At 39.8% G+C, this 20,613-nt stretch overlaps 2 protein-coding genes across 7 annotated transcripts in view; one reads left to right on the top strand and one right to left on the bottom strand.

Moving 5' to 3' along the window:
- The window catches only part of COL9A1 (collagen type IX alpha 1 chain), an 82,214-nt gene extending 80,644 nt beyond the window's left edge, over positions 1–1,570 (top strand). For all 3 annotated transcript variants that reach the window (XM_070245774.1, XM_023625142.2, XM_023625143.2), the window contains one exon: positions 695–1,570. In XM_070245774.1, coding sequence (XP_070101875.1) covers positions 695–879 — 185 coding nt within the window. In that variant the 3' untranslated portion in view covers positions 880–1,570. The remainder of the gene's footprint in view (positions 1–694) is intronic.
- A 1,129-nt stretch (positions 1,571–2,699) lies between these two features.
- COL19A1 (collagen type XIX alpha 1 chain) overlaps positions 2,700–20,613 on the bottom strand; it is a 312,975-nt gene continuing 295,061 nt past the window's right edge. For all 4 annotated transcript variants that reach the window (XM_023625139.2, XM_070245772.1, XM_070245771.1 and 1 more), the window contains 3 exons: positions 16,448–16,576; positions 10,504–10,581; positions 2,700–10,344 (listed from right to left, as the gene is read on the bottom strand). In XM_023625139.2, the coding sequence (XP_023480907.2) occupies positions 10,217–10,344; positions 10,504–10,581; positions 16,448–16,576 (335 nt within the window). In that variant the 3' untranslated portion in view covers positions 2,700–10,216. The remainder of the gene's footprint in view (positions 10,345–10,503; positions 10,582–16,447; positions 16,577–20,613) is intronic.

Raw genomic sequence — 20,613 nt, 5'->3', positions numbered from 1 at the left:
GCCCCCATTTGTCTGGTGCTTCCAGGCATGGAATTTAATTACAAGGCAGGCAGTATCCCACGTTGTAGATGAAGAAACTGAGAGATTAGCGACTTGCTGGTGTCACCTATTCGTAAATGGAAGAGCTAGAACTTACAGCCAGCTGTCTGTCTCCAAAACCCTTTCCTTCTAACCACTGAGCCACACTGCTCCCTGTCCAGAGACTGATCACCTATTACAACTAGGGGACAATCCTACCAGAGTGCTGTCCAAAAGAAATAGAATGTGAGCCACGAATGTGAGTTGGGTGTATAGTTTTAAATCTGCTAGTAGCCACGTTAAAAACATTAAAAGAATAAGGTGAAATTAATTTTAAGAATATATTTAACCCACTGTGTCCAGAATATTATTTCATCATGTAATAAATACAAAAATTATTAGTGTGAAAATTTTGAATATTTCATTGTCTTCCAAGTTCAGGTGTGTTTTCCACTCGCAGTTCACCCCAGTTTGACTTCGACACATTTTAGTGCTCAGTAGACGTACATGGCTAGAGGCTACCATATTGGGCAGCTCAGCTCTACCGACGGAAATGTGGGTTAGAGATGCTGAGGTCTCCTTCACTTTTTATTGCTAAGAAACCCAAGTCCACTGAAGAAATTTTATCATCATCATCACCCATCATTTCACATGTGCCATCTTTTGTGTGTTTCAGGTGACCCAGGTCCTGCCAGCTATGGGAGGAATGGCCGGGATGGTGAGCGAGGCCCCCCAGGGGTGGCAGGAATTCCTGGTGTCCCTGGTCCCCCAGGACCTCCTGGCCCTCCTGGTTTCTGCGAGCCAGCCTCCTGCACCTTGCAGGCTGGTCAGCGAGCATTCAGCAAAGGGCCCAGTAAGTGAAAGGCTGCCTGGCTGTCTGCATAAACCACGCCTGGCAAGGGAGCTTGAGGAGAATCACCGCCCAAAGCTGAGGCAAATGACTACCATGCATCACCTTCACTGTCATTACCCAAGTCCTACTTGACAATCAGATTTAGAACAATGGTGCTACTCGATAAATCCTCATTGCTTTCCCTTGGAGGGGAGAGAGCAGAATCGGTGGTTAAAATAAAATGAACAAAAACCCTCCCTTTAAATAAATGTATAATCCTGTTCCCAGGACCTTGAACTTTGGTGTGTTATACATAAGTGATACAGTGTGGGCCTCTGTGCCAATAAACAAAACAACTGTTTGGTTTATCTCAGTTGAAGTAGTTATTTTCATTCTTATTTAGATGTTGTCCTCAACTGTATAGAGGGTTCCCAGACTAGTTATGGGGAAACCCCACTACAGTCAATAGAATTGGTGCTTCGTGCTCCCTCAGGAAAGCACACCGAGTGACTGCGTACATCACGTGCTGGTTTGTGTAGTCAGCCGGAATTTTTGTTGAATTGTACTGTATGCCAAACCTGTTAATACTTTAAGCTCTTCTATGTGAAAACAAAGAAGGAATTTTAATATCCTGCCATGCGTTTTATTGACAAGATTATTTATTTTAAAGGTTTGAGGTGACATCTCTGTACCAAAGAAGAAATAAATACGGTTTCTTAATCTCTTGCATGTTTTCTTATAAATAATCATGTTCAATGAAAAGAAGCTTGTTTAGATTAGTGTTTAGTAAACACTGAGCTTGTTTAGATACATTTAAAAAATTTTAAATTCCTGGTATCTCTACAGGCATATGTTTATAATATTAGTGCTGTTTTCTGCAGAGAAATTAAAATGCCCCTTCTGTTCCCCAGAGGGTGTAACTATGACAGAAGTTCTTTGTGTGGATGTGTGAGGTGGTGGGGGAGAGCTTCACGGACATTTTTGAAATTCTGATGAAAGCTGTGGGCCCATATCCCAGAAAAACACACAAATGCATGTGTGCCAATGTGTCTGCAGACTGCTTCAGAGCCTTCGTGGTCCCCGAGTCTGGCCTTGCTTGGTCTCTAGGTGAGGAACCACTGCTTTCGTTTGAGTGGTTGGTTCGCTCCTTCCTCTTCCCAGCTTCACTGCTGCAGCCATGGTTTCTGTTTCACCATTTTCCTTAGACGTTCTGTAAAGACAGCTCAGCTAAGGCCCTGCCTTCTTGTCAATAATGTAGGTATTGCCTGAGCACTCAAGCAGTTTATTACTATTTACATGGTCACATTGGCTTGTTGTTTCATCAACAGCTATATAAACTATCGATCAGACTTAACAGACTCATTTTATGTCACAGTGCATATGAGTGACTTGTCCTGGGGCAGAGCACAGTGCTCAAAACAATCAATATCCTCAGTTAGTTTATAGAACTCGATTTTCTCAAGTTGGGGGTGGAGGGGGGTGAGCTCTAACTGGATTTTTGATATCAGCTTTTTTTCTCGTATGTACTTTCTATCCATTAAAAAATTTTAGCCCTGTTTGTTTGGCTAAATCAATTATTATGTAATCTGTATTTGGATTTCTTGAAAACTGCTTACAGCATCTAGTTCTGTGCTGCTGGCATGGACTGTGCTTAAGGAGAAAGATCCCAACCTGGCCACACAGCTCAGTGCCATTTACGCAGACTGAGAAGGATGCTCTTCCTTCACGTGCAGTACATCATTTTTCGAATTAGAGATATGTGTTCTAGCTACTTAAAATGATCTTTATATAAATGGCAAACTTTTGCAGGTACTGTGACGTATAACCAAATAAATGCAAAGAAACTGCCTTGTCTTTTCACCAAAGTGATTTTATTTTAACTGGTGTGACATAACCAAATACAACAAAAGGAAAACTAGATAACCAAATAAATACATTTCTCAGTTCTATAATATCATATTCATAAGAAAATTAAAAAAAATAAAATTTCAAAGAACAGTTAACTGTTTTACAAATGATATATAAAAGGCTGTACAACAAGCCCCATAGATACCATAAGCAATGTTGGAAACAACCACTTACAAATAGATTAATGCAAAACTACCACATTCCAAATGGTGGGAACAATCCACTATAAATTCAGTTAAGTGAAATAGTTTACAGAATCATTAAATACTTGACTGAGATATTGCAAAGAAAAGTGCCAGCAAATTCTCTCCATGAAAGAGAGTTGATAAATATTGAATAAGACCAAAATCGCTCTCTCTAGCAAAGTAGAAATCTCCAAAACCTCTCTGAGATGTTGTTAAAGTTGGATCCAGCGTCACCTACAGCACTTGCCGAACGAGGAGAGTGCGAGTAGTTACGGTTGGTTAGAAACTGGCTTGTTACTCAAGGGCAAATGGTTTCTGATTTATTCCTAGTTAGTGCTTCCTTGGCATTTTGAGATGATTTTCAGCCCAAGTGTCTGACAGGTTGGTTAAGAACTCAGGCGATCACCTCCCAGTCTGACCGAGCACATGCCGTCACGGGCATGGTCGGGATGACTGACATCTGTCCTGCACAAGGGTGTGAATGAGCAGTCCTACCTGTTATGTGACCGATGGATTTACAGACACTTTATCTTTCAAGCTGACTAAACGGATGTTGCTGTTCTTTAGCATCATGAGTCAGATCTGATTTATTTGCACCCGGACAGAAGCTTAGTATAAACCCTTGCTGTAGAAGATCACCTCTGATCGGATTATTTAGTTTTTTGGCTATTGCAGTGTCTCAACGTATAATATTTCTGAGTTTAAAAATAAACCGCTATTGCAGGAAGGCCACTAGAAACACATACAATCATACCAATATCAGGAAAGTTTCTATTAAACATTTCCTTGTGGCCCTGGAAAAATGAATGAAAAAGCAATACTAGGAAAAAAACCCTAGCAAACCAGTAATTTTGCTGTTTACAAATGGGCAATGGACATAAATGATTTTACATACCGTTTTTTTAAAAAGAATATTTATGATCAATAAATATAGATCAAGTCCTTTTTTTAATAGAGTGAAATAACTACTTTTCAGTTGTGTATTTAGTCTATTTTAGTGAGTTTCTGATCTAGGCTGTGGCAGTATTGAGTGCATATGGCTCAGTACCTGTTAGGTTAAAATTGGTTAACATAATGATGTATGACCATCAATAGAGGTGCTCAGATGCTCTTCAGTGATCAGCTAGAGGAAGTGTAACATTGCATAACATGCCAGATCTGGTTACCAAAGAGAGAGTGCTGACTGATAGTATTTTTAGTCTTAACAAACGGCAATCTACAACATGCCTTCACATCATGCCCTTGACTCCAAGTTTCTAAGAATAAGAGAGAAGACATGAGGGAAATTGGCTCCAAGAAACTCACTTTCTTTTTAAGATTTATTTGAATTTGTCTTTGACCTCCAAGTTGAAAATGTGTGTGTGAAAGACATAAGAATATTTCTTAGAGAGCCCCTATGTAATTTACTGTATCTATATTGTAAGGGGACCTGAAGATGAGAACAGTTAAGAACTATGTAAATCATTTCCCTAAGTCAACATATAAATCCACTGGCATATTCAGATGTAATTAATTTCTGTTAAGGAAACATGCCATATGTCTAAGTTCTTATTGCCTACTGTCTTATGACTAACGATGGAACAGCTTAGATTTATGAGAGAAGTTAACTGTGATATCTCTGATCTTGCCCAGGCCCCTCTACAGCAAGAAGTCTCAAATGATTTTAGTGAGATCACTCCGTGGGATAAAAGTCACAAAGGGCCACCTGTTCTCTGACTTTTGTTTCTTATAATTCTCATCCAAAACCATTAGACTGGGCTTTTTATGAGTTGCCAGGGAGATGGGTTATAAACCTAATTATTCTGAGCGAAGCATGGATTCGTGTAACAAACAAAAGTATAATTACCAGCACAGTATAAACACGAACCCTGCAACAGACTGGTCTACAGGTTTCTTGAGCCTCGGTGTGGCTCCTGCACAGCATGTGAGTAATTTTGGAGCATCCCGTGGTTGAGACCTAGCAGGATGGAACTGAAGCATGGAGCTTCAGCCACAAGAAGATACAGTGTTAATAACTGCACCTTCGAATTCCCTGGTTTAGAGTCAAATCCTTTATTGCTGGATAAGTGACACGCTCATTATGCGTAATGAACATATAGGAATCAAGACCTCAAGGCATTATAAATCCACGTGGGATTTAGAATAAAACTAGTGCCATTCCACTTAACATGAGTATGTTGTATTAATTGAATAGTTTGATGAGGTATGATAAAGAACAAACAAGATGGGGGAAAATGCACCCTGTTATTTTTAAAATAAATAGTTATAAAATATGCCATAAAACAATCTGAATTTAAATATATTAAGACTGTGAAAAACATTTATCCCTAAAATATACGTTAAATAACATAGCAAAATAAAAAGTTGCCATTAGCATCCTTACATTCGTAAGCTTGTGTGGTTAAATAACACACACCCCTCTGATAAACTTAAATCTTACTGAACTACCCCCTAAGTTTAGTGAAATCCCCTACTTTATTAGTATTCGCTTTTGACAAATTCTGGAAGCAAATAGCTAACTCCTTGAGCTGTACCACACATCTTTCACTATTGGATCTGAACATGAAATCTTTTCCATTTAGATTTTCTTAGACTTTGGTTTTACAAGCCTGCCTTATCTTTGAGGTGAATTTTTGCTGTTCTGGGCCTACTTGTCTGAATGAGTTTCCTCTGTGCTCATGAGGTTCAATTAATTTAACTAAACTGACCAGTTACGCTGGCATGATTTTGTTGAGTAAGATGTCTGTGTTATAGCGCCAGCTACCCCACACAATAGAACTGCAGATGTCTACATGTCCTGTTTCCCGAGACTCCCAGTGTTTATGCAAATTTAATGTAATTAATGCACCTTTACCTGCCAACTAATAAATGAAAACAGTTCACTGGGTAAGTCACTTTGAAGTACGCAGCATAAAAGATCAAACTCCTTTTCTGCATCGCTTCCCCTTAGAAGCCTGTGTAATCTCTGGGAGGAAATGGTACAGAAGTGGGTACACTCCTCAGCTGGAGTATTCGGAAGGAACCCTGGGGAACAGCAACAAGAATACTGAGTGTCTGAGAAGGCGGGCATGGAGAATGTGAAAAACAATTTAAGAACAAGGGCAATGAACGAATCTGCAAGACTTTTCTGAGAATTCATTGAAAAAACTTAAGCACGTAACTTCACCAGAAATTCTCAGTCTCAGGATATTATTACCAATGCCAGGAAAATTAAAATGGTATTTTGAAAAATAGCATTTCTTATCTTACTCTTGTAAATAGTGATATATTTCTAGAAAAATATAAATGTTATACAAATCTAACTGTATAATTTTAAGTACCATGGACAATATGGAGATTTAGACATTGTGTAGTTTTAAAAATGGTCTACTTCTTGTGATAAGCTAAATACCTTTTACTTATCTGTCAAGAGTCTCTATCCTCTCTAAAAGGGAGGATGACTACTTAGGTGTTTTCACAGTAATCAGTGAACTACGAGTGTAGTATGCAAACTAACATTACAAAGAGTAAATTTTCGAGTTAACTAGGTATATAAATCCACCAAAAAAATAAAATGGAAACAGCCAACAAATCAAGGGGTATTGTGCCTGCTTCATAAAGGTACTCAAAATGAGGAAAAACAGAAATTAACAAAAAATTAACAAAACATAAGTTAACAAGAAATTATTTACAAAAGTGAAAAAAAAAAAACTAAGTGCAAAGGTGAGGGTGTGATTTAGTTGTCCACTAACTGTTTCTAGCCTGGTGTTTCTCAAGTCAGCTCAGTTCTTCTGATTCAAACTGCTCTACACACCATCTTGTGGACAAGAGGAGGTATATCATAGTTCTCAACAGACGAGAAGGACCGAAGAAAAGCTGCATCTAACTGAACTCCTAAAACATATTCATAAAGAATTATTTTATAATCCAAATATCAAATGACATCTTTTGCAGACAAGATATCTTAAGATAATTACTGAAGTTCTATAATATAAGTGACTAAAATTTTAAAGTTTCAACAATGTCATGAAATATAGAAATAAGCATATAGGATTACTTTAAAGTCATTAACTAAATTACTTTGATTACAAGGTGAAAAATTTCAAAGGTTAAGACTCGCCGTGTTTCTGTTACGGTTAGGGAAAACTGGTTAATGTCTTCAGTAGGAAGGAACAAAGAACAAACTCATGAATTAGTCTTCCATTTGTCTTTAGATTCCAGAGGCCATAAATACTCATTGAGGTCATATCTTATTCTTTGCACAGAAAGAATTCTATCTGAAAGTGTTAGCTGATCTCGGTATAAAATGTTAGACTGGAATTCAAACGTATAGGGCAAACACAATTTTAATTATTAATTATCATCAGGGCCCCAAACTATTTTATATTTTAAACACTTATGTTGTCTGGAATCCAAACAAGAGATAATTCAGGAAATTTGATAATTATTCTCGCCTGCTGTGGACATCACTGACATATGTGTGAAACTAAACAAATGCTTCAGAACGGAATAAAATGGTACAAGAGGATTGGCACCACTGAGTAATTTAGGGGGAAATTTCCCACCCTATTTTGGGGCTTAATAATGCACTTTCTTTTTATTAAAGGAATTAGGCCACTGTCAAATCTCCACTTTATTTGGTGTTGTATTAGCTGTACCAGGCTCTCTTGTTGCTTTCTGTTGCATATCATGTGCACAGAGGTGAGGCAAGAACGAGCGGTAGAGGGCAAATTTCCCAGTAGGGTGAGGGGGCTCATTGAATGTGGACACAGCCCCGCTTCTCTAGTTCTGCCAAGGGTGGCTTTAGTCACATGTGTCAGCCATGAAAAGCGAGCTTGAATCAGTGTGACAGCTCTACTTTGTAATATGCATCACATAACATTATATTTCCCCTCTCTCCTTAAATCTCCTGAATGAGTCCTAATTCTTGAAACAGGAATAAACCAGTCCAGCATTAATGGAATTCAGAAAAAGAAAGGTTCCTAAATATACAATTTGTAAGAAAGGATGCATGACATAGTCTTTGGAATAAACGTGAACAGAATTTATAAAACAAGAGAGTGAACTGAGTCTTTTTATACATATGAAAGGATTAACCCAAAGAAAACAAAGAAAAATATGTTGATGATCATCAGCAAAAAAGTGCATAAAAACATTAAAATGGTAAAATAAATACTTCTGGATTAGCAAAGAGGCAAAAGGGTAAACAACCTACTAATTAATATGAAAAAATAATCTTTGAAAACATATAAAATGTTTTGTTTTATGACAAATTCAAGTAAATTAATGAGTAGCAGATGAATAGTAAGCTTTCAGAAAATTTAACAAATTAAAGTTTGACAAATTAAAAGCTCAAGATATACACATAGCACCAGATTTTAGATTTCTGTACATTTTTTTGGGATAAATTATCATTTCACTAAGAAAATGCATATGTATATTCCAATTGTGTAAGTCTAAAACACAGCACCATTGTAGGTATTGCACAGGAAAGACAATGAAGAAGAAAATCAATTTAAAGTTAAAAACACTTGAAATAAATAAAATAACCTTGGAAAACAAAATAAATAAACTTAGAATTGAAATATACAGCATAATTCCATACGAAACAACTAAAAGGTTGCATGTATGCACAGCCATATAGACAGTACCTGACCAGCAGTTCATTATCTAATAATGAAAACCAGTTCAAATTGTGGGTGCGTTTGCAAAGAGCCCGCCGGAATCCAGGCGCGCTCCCTGCACCACTCCATTCACAGCTTTTTCCAAGGTCAGTGGGTTGCCTTTCTAAACTCATTTTTAATCAACAGATAGAAGCCAGCACCCTAGTCTGATTCAGCCAAATTGGAATCTGCACTGCTTCTTGAAGAGGTCTGGCCTCCCCATTTCTGTCATGGGAGGGCTCTGGGTGGCACGTTCTCAGCATCTGTGGGACCCGCTACTTAGATTTCAGCAACATCCTCACGCCCAACGTTCTAGAATGTCAGTTATTTTCAACCAACAGTTTCTCAAAATAATGTACAGCTAGGCAATAAAAATACCATGTAGTGATTTGGTTGGCCATCCCTGTATCTTCGTTCTCTGGTGGAGGACACTGCCTTCAGCGCCTGCTGTTTCCCTTGAAGTGGAGGTCATCTTGGGCCTGAGTGCTAGCTGCATCTTCCGTGCCATGGCTTCCTCTGCTGCCCTGTCCCTATGGCCACAGCTTCTGGAGAAACACTCTTCTCCGTAAGAGCCCTTGGGCTTCACCTTGTCCACATGCATCTGCTGACACCACACATTCATCTTTCAGAGCAGGAGGGTTTCTTTTCCAGTCGCTGCACATCCATCCTGTGTTCTGATGACCAGCTCTTATCTTAGTTTGAGAGTGATGAGGTCAGAAGGTAACGGATACCAGGGCCCAAAGACCTCACGAGGCCATTTGAGCTTCAAAAGTACCACTCCCCTGGGTGCCTTCACCACCAAACACCTCTTAGGGAAAACAGCTCTGTTTCCCAATGAGAAGCTCAGCGAAGGGATCACAGCGCTGGGTTCTTCTTCCGGAACTCGTGTGCTGTCAGACTTCATGCTCCCTTTGCACACGGTTTGCGTTCGCACCAGCACTGATTGCTTTGAGTTGAGCTCCTTATGCAGAATTAACAAAATCATGTCAGGAGTTGGCTATGGTGGGTTTTGGGCTCCGTGATAAAGAGCCTCCTGGGTTTTTTCCAAAATAAATGTTATGAAGTGAAGCTTTTATTGCCTGTTTCTAAGTAGGATGGATCTAGGATGGTATGAGAATTCTTGAGCTATAAAAAAGTAGTCAGAAAACATTCCGCTGGTGCAATGCACTCTATCAAAAAACTTGATGAAATTTTTAGCAATGATAGTAAATTTAAACACCAAGAAAATTTCAATATGTCTGAAACTTTAAAATTAAGAAATCAAAGGCCAAATACAAGTTGATGAGACTACGAAATGTACGTCACCATGAGCCTACTAAATCACAAGTTGTAATTTCCTTCAGAAGAAGAACTAACAAGATTTGCTTGTGTACTTCATAGAAAACTCTGAACAAAAATCATAGTAATGGTGAAGCAAAATATATGGAATGAATTTGGGAAAAGTCTAAAAATGCTCATATTGCAATTACTATAGGATTAGGATTTCAATTGCTTTTAATGTCTGGCCTACACCAGAAAAAAACCCAAAAACCAAAAATCAACGCCCTCACATCATGAGGGGCTGACAGTATTAAGACAGCTCCAGCTCCAGTGGTCAGGAGATATGACAGGAATCGTCTTCCTCAGGTGTGTTATTTCCCACCTGTCCGCTGACGGGCATGAGACACGGGATAGAGGCAATCTTCTGGGTTACATCGTCCACTAGGTCCTGGGGGGCCCTGAGGCCCTGGGGCCCCTGGTGAGCCTGGCAAACCCGGAGCTAATGAAATAAAAGACCCCATCAGAAGGCAGATCACATATGGCTCTTCCTCCCTCACTCCAACCAACAACTGTGGCAACACCTAAGGGCCACAGGGGAGAAGGCCTGGTTCCTGCTTTTAGAGGCTTGCTCGTGTCATGAAGATAACATCACCATTACCTGAGGTCCCAGGAAGGCCCGGGCTCCCTGGAAGCCCAATGCCAGGTTCCCCTCTTTCTCCCTTCTGTCCTCGGTAGCCTAAGTGAGAGACACATAAAAAGAGAGACACAAAAGTAAGAGTGTTATACGGCAATGCACACATGCAAGAACTACGCTCTTAGCCTGTGACATTTCTGTAATTCCTGCTTAACATGAAGAGTATATCAGTTGTTTTGCATTAGCACATATTAAACTTACATATCAACCAGATCAGGTGCAATAGGCAATGAGGATCTTAGAAATATGCCACTACTATAAAAAGTTACAAGTTGAACTCTTGACAGGGACATTTTTGGCACTGAAAATGATACCTAAATAACTCAGTCATTTATATCTTCTTTCAGATAGTTATGACAAGGTGTGCGAGCTCTCTTCCATGTGAATTCTAACTGGAGGGTGGGTACAGACTAAATATAAGAGGTATACTGAAAGAATTCTGCTTAACGTGAGCACAAGATAATATGACAACAAGAACCTGGACCTCAGTCCAAGAATTAAAGGGAATGAAAGGAACAGAAACTCATGATTTCAGTAAATGACAGTAGGTGTGTGAATATACGTGAATGCACCCATCTCAGGAGTCAGTCAAGGACAAATCCGGTCTTTGTTCAAATCACTGACTATAACAACTTTATATCCTCTCTAAGTAAAGTTAAAACAGCGACCCCATGTTTTAACATGGTGGTTTGTAACTCCAAAGGACCGGGAGCTTCAACAATGCTAGAAAGCAAGAGGAGACTGAGGGTCCTTCCAAACTCACTTCCCCAGTTTAAGATGCTTTAACCAAAATGAATTAGGTTTAAGATCTGTATCCACTTTAAGAAAAAATCATTCTCATTCTTGACTATGCTTGTTGTTGCCTGAGCCAGAGCAATTTGTGCCTCTGGGAGCCCTTATCCCTGCTTCAAGAAGCATAGAACACTTCCATCTGTGTTTTATATACTAGCACCCGTGTTAAGACTTCACTTGAAGAAAAGGTTCTGTGGCTGGAAGAGCTTCCCAGCGATGGTAAATAGAGCTTTAATTTCCAACTTTTTCACACTTAAATAGCAGCCTAATGATTGCTCCTAGTCCCGAATGAACAGAGCAGTCACACAGAATCATGCAGACACACAGCAAGGATAACTGGTAGGAGAGCATCTCAGTAGGAAGTGGTAGGTCCTGACTTAGTGGTGTCTTTTATGAAGCTGTGTTACTGCAGCAGAACAGGAGAGGAGGCGAAAGCTTAATACTCTCTCTGAACAGTACGTAAGACAAATTATTCCCCATTATTGTTGATAATTAGACATCAGTTCTGAGGTTACCATCCTCAGATTTGACTTGACCATACACTGTACACATTATTATCCAAATGACATTAGCAATGTAATCACCACACAGTTACTTCTTGGCTTTGGAGGTGTGACCTGACCATAAATGTGAAAACAGTGGGAAAAACAACATGCATTTGGGAAATATTTAGATGTGCACACTGGAAATACATCCAGGGGAATATTTTCACACATTTCTATCTGAAAACTATGTTACAGATATTCAGTACAATCCCACACCCCAGAGAGAACTGTGGCCTGGCCACGCGGAACAATACCCTAAGTGGATGCACATTCCAGTTTGCAATATTATGGGGATCCCTTTTATAGGAGTGGCTTTCACTTAACACAGGTTAACAACAAGGAAAAACGTTTGTACTGAGGGTCATTTGAAAGCACCCTTCCAAAGCCACTGTTTAAATCTTTCTGTAAAATAACATGTATTACGTGAGGTCTACTTGATAGTTCATCTAGCTTCCGTGGTTACGCAAAGATTGTAAAGTTGACCCTCAAGCTATCGCAGTGAGCGCTTAAGATCACAGGCTAAAAAATTAAGAAGGAAGAAAAATAACTAAAGATACATGAACTCTGATTAACAAGAGGTTTAACAAGACTAACACAATTCCCAGTGAAGAACATATTTGCTAAAACCTTCATATTTAAATTCAGCTCTCAGGTTTTAATATAACGCAAAAATATATTATTCCGCATGGATTTCAGTGCCTAGGTATCACAAAACAAGAAACAATAATTTGTATACCTGTATGGTAGGGTAACATTTAAACTTCTGTCAAATGCAGTAATTTATTTGTACAGATCTCTCAGTGCGTTGGGTTAATAACTACCTACTATTAGTAGATACAGCTGTTGAACTGCACAAGCACACGAGAACTTTCTCTCAAATTTCCTAATAAAGACCCCAGCTCATTTCCTAGGAAGGCCGCCATAAAGCCATAGGGTCTCATTTTATAATTGTTTCACAGAAAAACTCAGCCAGGAATGCTAACAAAGTCATGAACAGCTTTCCCATTTCCTAGGATTAAGCTTTTCATCCCTTTAGGGTAGGCCTCGTCTGAAGTTTGGAAAAGGCTGGAAGGCTGGTCTGGCAAGTTGTTGGGCTTTCCAGTTCCACCTGCTAATTGACAGCAGGGCCCTTCAGTCACTTTGACACACACACGCACCCCATTTCCTACGGTTCCTGCTGCTAACAAATTTGAAGGTCAAATCTACATCAGTCACACGAGCTACCCTATAGGCCACTGGCTTATGAATAACAGAAGGTTTCCTTCACTATAAACCAATGACAGCTAAACTTTAAAAGTTTAAAGGTAAGAACAACCATTCCCTATATTGTTCTTCCAAAACTGACAACGGCACCCTGGAGGGCTGCATGCTTTCTCCTAGGAACTCCACACCCACGTGGCGTGTGGGGTCCTTTCTGAAACGGATGGGGCTTTCAAAGGCGGTGTCCGTTCTTCAGGGTTTTCACCAGGGTGGAGAATCAGCTGTCTTTGGAAAAAGTTTAAACGAAGTTCTTTCTCGTGAAACTCGCCAAAGAGGCTAAGTCTGTTAGGAGAACGCGCCTCTCTTATTCCTACATGGGAACCCAGCTGGATCAGGCTCCTGAGGGTGCTCTGGTCCTGATGTGGCACATTCTCCCTCACCCCGCAGCACGAACACTCAGGCCAACACCGCAGACCCGTGGAGGGAAGGGGGCACCCCCAGCGAAGGGCCCCTTAGCACACGGTTGGGAGGCAATGGTCAGAGACCCAAAGGATGGTTAAAATTGAAACCTGTCTGGAAAGGCTTTTGAATTTAAAGAAGACATCAACAGTCACCTCTTTGGGGCATTTAGGAAAAATGCAAACGAGGTGACCCAACTCAGAATCATACTGGTCTCTTCTCGCTGCAAAGAGGTCAGGGTCCCCGAGATCTGGTGATCAGAATCTGGGCAGGCGCAGGGCTTCCCTTTCCGCCTGAACCATGTGCTTCCCATAGTCTCATGTCACCTTTCTCCTTGCTCTCTGCGTCTCCTGTTTCTCGGAACAAGCACAGGAAACTTGTGAGACCCTTTAAATTTTTGTCCTTCCCTAAAGATAGAAAGATAAGAAAGCACTTATTCTATAGCGCATCCTTATAACCAAACCACTTCATTTCAAATGAAAGTGGATATTTTTCCTGAAAAAAAGGTCTCAGAAATTTCAGAAGAGCCACGATCACGCAGAATCCATGCATGGGCCGCCACCCCGCGCCATGCTCCATGCTCGGCCTCTGTTTCCCTTCCCTGCTGTATCCTCACTTCAGCCTCCTCTCAGACTCAGTCACTGTGTCGTGGTGAGGACCAACAACCAACAGCAGCTGAGGTTTGCATGGTCACTCAGGTAAAAGTTTTATACGCGTTTCTTCTTTCCTTTTCGGAAAAACTTTTAAATCTAGCGAAGCAAAGCTTTGAAGTTACATGAGAACTTCATCTTCCGAGCACTTCATGTCTACTTATCTTCCAGAGGAAAGCCCTTCCATCCTTTGTGAACTCCTGGGGAGGCACCAAAGACCACCCAGCAGACCCGCATTTTATTTTTTATAGTAAGATTTCTTCGTGCCTTTAGACAGGATTATCAGTACAGCATCACTACGGGCCAATATTCCTTAAAGACAAGTCCCATATTTTGCAAGTTTTATTTTTCTGCTGCATTTCTGGCATTTAACAAATACTGAAAAGGAGATATCCTGTGAAAGTTGAGGAGACACCTCACTGAGTTACAGGCAAGATATGTCTGTTGTCAGAGACCCTCTGGTGGGACGAAAGCTTCGTCAATTTTACTAAAAGTTGGTTTGAAAAAAGTTAGAAATTTTATAGGAAAGACTTTGAAATTCAAGAATTGCCTCCAAAAGTCCTAACAGCTTCTGCTTTCTACTTCCTACTTATAGAAGTAATTTATAAGATGTCCTCGCAGAGTAAGTGAAACCCATGAAATCCTGCGCAAAACGGAAAGGAAATTGAGAGGTGAACAGAAGCCTTGTTTCCAAAGCTTCAGGAACACTGTTGACTCCGCATTGCCTCTGATGGAGACCTTCCAGATGGCCTCCTGACCCGGGAAGCGAGCCCGGAGACAGGCGTTTGCAGGGACAGGTGACTCCAGGTCCAGAACCCTTTTCCTGGATACCCTGACTTTCCATTGCTCCTGTCCTCAGACTGCGGCTGGATGACGCTTCTGTCCAGGGTTTCTCCTCTTGGTGTTAAGAGTCCTGGGTCTTCTCGTGGCTGGAGGCCTCGCGTCTTCAGTTGGGCTTTCCCGCTCTTCGTGCAGGCTCATGGACTCTGATCCCAGAACAGAGCCGACTAGTGAAAGACGATGACTAACCACCCTCTACACAACCGAGTACAAGCAGAAGGCCAACCCGATTCTACGCCTTTTCTTCCTCCTATCTGCCAAACCTCTGTGATCTCCAGGGAAGGGAGAATAAATTGCTGTTTAGGTGAACAGAGAGATCTGCCCGTTGTTGTTCTACCCTCTGCTCACTAACCACAAGCATTGTCCGTCTCCGTCGCAAGTTAGGACCCTGACAGACCCTGTGACTGGGGACAGTTGTTGCTCTTCAGGTGAGGGAGGGCGCAGAGGTCACTTTGGGGCACTTCCAATGGCAAACGAGGCTTGAGGTTACAGAGAAGCTGTAGGAAGGAAAGTGCAGTTGGGAGAGAAAATTCATTCTCTGCATGTATGGCATTTTGGACTATATTCCTGTGTAATTTTGGTGTTAACTTTCTCTTTTTCTCGTCTATACAAGCTTTTGATTATTTCAAGGAGGGCCCTTGAGTTCTTCTGTGGTAACACATGAAAAGCAGTTTCCCTGGTCTTACCTTTCACGTATGTGCTCACTGGATTTACTGTTTCCTTGTGGGAATTGTGAACCTTCCAAACCAGGGTCTCCTTGGCCCCGTTGCTGACTGCTAGGCATATTCCTAGAGAATGGCCTTGCCAGCTTATTTCCTCAAGCTATACTAAGATCACGTCTCTTGTCAAGCTGACATCAGTAGAACAACATTTTTGGTAATTTAAGTAAAGTCTTGCTTTAAAAGTTTTAGAAACATTTGAGAAATACTCAAAAATTAAAAAATTACCATCCACAAGCTCCGTTTGAAGGAGAAAGATTCTAAAATTTCTAAAAAATATATTTTGGGCTCATATCACTACTTACAGTAATGTCTCAAGACTTTTTCCTCAGTTTATTTAAGATGCTAAGATGGTGATTCTTGTTCTACTTACATCAATAGGGAGGCATAAACAACTCTGGGATTCCCAGATAATAGTGATATATAAGCACATATTATTGCTGTCATTACTGTAACAAATATTATTATTAAAATACATTTAGATTAGTAGATAATTATCAGCTTTAAATTTGAAAGGGTAATAGTTAAAAACCTGCTTCTAGAATGTCAAATATTAACGAGATATTCTATAACAAATCATTTTATGTATACGTATATATACTTATATACATATTTATTTATTTCTTGCCTTACCTAGGATTAGCAGGTTATAAATACTGAGCGTTAAAGAACTGGTAAACAAATACTATACTTGAAGACTTACCTTGGGGTCCGGGGTCTCCTGGTGGCCCAGGTAACCCATCCTTTCCTGGTGGCCCAGGTCTCCCATGAGCCTGAGCGGCCAACATTGCTGCGGGTAGCTTGAGCTGGGACAGGAACACAGCCATCCTCTCTTCATTGATGAAAGAGAACACAAAATATCATGTTATGGAAATACTTTTTTGTCAAAAATTTCCAAATATTTTTTACCTGAAATCCAACAAAAAAGCTATTTGGTTTTCAATTTAAGCACATCTAATTTACCAACTGGTCTAAATGCTGAGAGAGTTTTCTTGATTGGTCAAATAAAATGGGTCACACAGAGTTATATGAACACAGATGCAGACCAGCCCTATTGATCACAGGGTCTGAGAATTTTCAGCACCTCAGAGATGCAGCCGACCTAGTGGACAGAGCAATACCCTAGAAGCATATGAACCCCTGGTGATAACATGTGGAGAGGATTTACATTCACAGTAAAAAATGGTTTCAATAAGAAATTTAAGCCACTTTCTAGCAATGTTGTGAATGGTGGTGTGGTGATTTAAAATATGTTCACAAATTCTCTGACACTTCCTTCCAAATGGAATTAAGTGGAGCCTAAATTCTTTTTTTTTAAAAATAAAGATTGGCCCTGAGCTAACATCTGTTGCCAATCTTCTTTTTTTTCTTCTTCTTCTTCTCCTCAAAGCCCCCAGTACATAGTTGTATATTCTGGTTTTAGGTCCTTCTGGCCCTGCTATGTGGGATGCCACCTCAGCATGGCCTGATAGCAGTGCCATGTCTGTGCCCAGGATCTGAACCAATGAAATCCTGGGCTGCCAAAGCAGAGCGTGCAAACTTAACCACTTAGCCACGGGGCTGGCCCCCAAAATCCCCTATTCTTGAGTGTGGCTGGACTTACTTTTCATTTCTAACGAATAGAAAAAAATCAGAATTGACAGTGTGCAACTAGGGAGACTAAGTCGTAAAAGGCATCATGGGTTCCTGGCTGCCCTCTCTCTTAGACTGCTCATTCTGGAGGAAGCCAGCTGCCAGTAGTGCAGACACTCAAGTAGTCCAATGGAGAGACCCACACGGGGACGCACCGAAGCCACCTGCCACAGCCATGTGAGTGAACCTGGAAGCGCACTTCCAGCCCCAGTCGAGCCTTCAGATGACTCCAGCTCTGGCTGTCATCCTGGCTGCAGCCTCCCTAAAGACCTTGAGCCAGAACCACACAACTAAGCGACAAGTCCCTGACCCGCAGAAAGTGTGAGATAACAAACGTGGTCGTTTTAAGCCACTGGAGTTTTGAGGGACTTTCGTATGCAGCAACAGATTACTCATACAGCACGTGACCCTTCACATCCTTGAACAAAACTGCATTATTAATAGAGAGGTTTACTTGTCGAAAAGATGGTCATTGGTTTCATATCCATTATGATTTCACTGTTTAATTTCAATACTGGGCAAATATTGTCCTTCGTCAACAACTCATTTTTGCTTTTTAAAGAAAATGTCTTATTATACACCCTCAATAGTATTTATGTTTTTCTGGTTCGATTTTCAGTTAGTCTGTCCCAGTTTTCAGCCAAGGTTTTAGTAGGAAGAATGTCTAATTTGACCAAAGAAAAAATTCAGCATTGGTGCGGGTGGGCACGCCCTCACTGAGTTCCAGTTGTAGACAGAGAGAACACAACAAAAAGTTTCTCTACATTTCCGTGGACCTGAAGAAAACGCTGAAACTAAGAATACATAAGTTACGGGCAGTTGATAAATTATCCAGGACATCTAAAAATGTCAAAAAAATTTTTTGTAAGTGTTGAGTGATGTGACCTTTATGAATTGAATACTTCCCAAATAAGCAATGCTGCCTTCTCAAGGAACATAGCATTGTCACTTGCCCTTTTCTTCATCCCCCAAACTGCCTGGAGCCCAGCACTCTCTGTCTGGGACCTAAAGAAAGAGTCTGGGAGGGAACAGAGGACTGTTTAAGAGGCCTCCTCAAGGTGAGCTCGGTCGTCAGGCCATGAGAATATCTTCATAGGTGGCATGCAACTATTAATACCTAGAGACTTATTACTAAGTCAACAATGCTTTTGGACAAAAGTGAGTAGACATTATAGAACATTGGTGTATTAACAACTCATGAAATTTAAAGGATCTGGAAAATGAGGAGTTCAAGGAAATGTAAATATGAAAATATAAATAAGAATTTTCATGGGGCTGGCCCTGTGGCCGAGCGGTTAAGTTCGTGTGCTCTGCTTCAGCGGCCCAGGGTTTTGCTGGTTTGGATCCTGGGCGTGGACACGGCACCGCTCATCAGGCCACGCTTCCGTGGTGGGAGTTGGGGAGAAAAAGCAAAAAGAAAAAAAGATTGGCAACAGTTGTTAGCTCAGGAGTCAATCTTAAAAAAAAAGAATTTTCACTCAAATAAATTCCTAAACAAGACATATTATTAACTAAGTTAAATATTCTCTGTAAGTGCCCTACGTTGGGCATTTTATCCTTTCTGCATTAAAGTGCTCTTGTTCAGGAATCATGAAGAGAGCCTGAAAGAGATGATCATTTCAATAAGAACTAGTATCCACGTCTTATAAGCCCCATATACTGTAAAGATTATCTGCTAGTAAGCTTTATTTTATGACTAGAAATCTGTATATAATATAATTGTAAGACATTCCTTCTCAGAATTCCTTTTTTGAATAATCATTCCAGGATTACACACATTATTATAGAATTCTTGGTTATTAATTCCATATAGGCCGTGGTTCAGTTAAATTTTACCTCAAAAGCATGTTCAATATTTTACCACTCTGTGGAATTAATTTTGGTTAAGTCATTAATGCAAATTCACCTAAAGTCTGTTATAAATATGCTATACCATGGATTTTTTTATTTAAACGTGCATGGTGTTTATATTTTGTATATCTCACATTTAACAAATCTAATAACTAGATATATATAACACATAACTAGATTTAAAATAGAAAACTCGAAGAAGCCATCTCCTTTCCATGACAAAAAAAATTAACCACACTGTTTCATTTTTCTTCTTTTCCCATATTTTTCTTCAAAAAGCAAATTCAAATAATTTCATCTGTAAAACTAACAATTTTTCAAGGATACATTCAGTGTGTAATAAGAAATAAATCTTAAATTTGAAAAATTCAGCATAGGTTTGGTGCAGACAAGTCTTTCAGAAAATGTTCTTACTCATTAAATTAGTGTTTATTTTGCAAGTAAGGACCAAAGGAGACAACATTCTAGAAACTATAGCTCAGTTAGAAAAGACAGAGGCCCAATCGTAAAGACCATATTAAGAATTGCTTCAATTTTCTCCAGTCTTTCCACTCACTTTAGTTCATTTAGTTGAACTGTAAAGGCACATTTCACTTAAACGGATATGTATGTTTTACAAATTTCTGATAAAGAGCAAATTACTCCCGAGCGAAATTCTATTTTTCAATGAGCTTTCAATAAAAAATTTGTTTAAAAAAATGTAGTCCATACACTGCTTAAGAAAGTAAAATAAATTTTTTTCAAATGGAATTATTAAGGGAAAAGCCCCAATAAACGTGGAGTATTAGCTGTAGTTGTCACAAGAGTGATCGCCCTCCACTCACCCTCTCAAATCACAAAGCAAGCAGACTGAAAACATTCCAACATCCACAGGGCCAGGATCTCCGGCTGCAGACTGATTGACAGTCATGGTGGGAGACCAATGGGGATCTTATGAATCATCGCTAAGAGTGATAGTAAATCACTGCCCTTCCAGTAAAACTTACTACCTGACTGTCCACCTGCCACATGTTTGGTTGATGTTAATACATTTGTTTCCAGTAACAATAGATAAAATAAATTTGCAATTAATGTATAGTTACAATTTTGCAAATCATCACACTGAATGTAGATATAACACCTTTATTACATTAAATTATAAACTGGGTTTTTTATGAACAAATATGAACTTCAGTGATCACAGTTTGAAACTTTGCATACTATTTGTGGCTTTGCACTTAAAAGAGAAATATATATTTCAGTACAATTTTCCTTAATTTGAGACATATCTCTTCAAATACCTTTAATGTCTAAATGCAAATATTCACAGTACTGATTTTTCCTCTTTAATATATGGATTGAATTTACAGGTGATTTGCTTGGGTGATTTTTAATATTTTGAGTAAA

This window comes from Equus caballus, chromosome 20 (genome assembly GCF_041296265.1).
Source record: "Equus caballus isolate H_3958 breed thoroughbred chromosome 20, TB-T2T, whole genome shotgun sequence".
NCBI lineage: Eukaryota > Metazoa > Chordata > Mammalia > Perissodactyla > Equidae > Equus > Equus caballus.
This window is presented reverse-complemented; position numbering and strand designations above follow the sequence as displayed.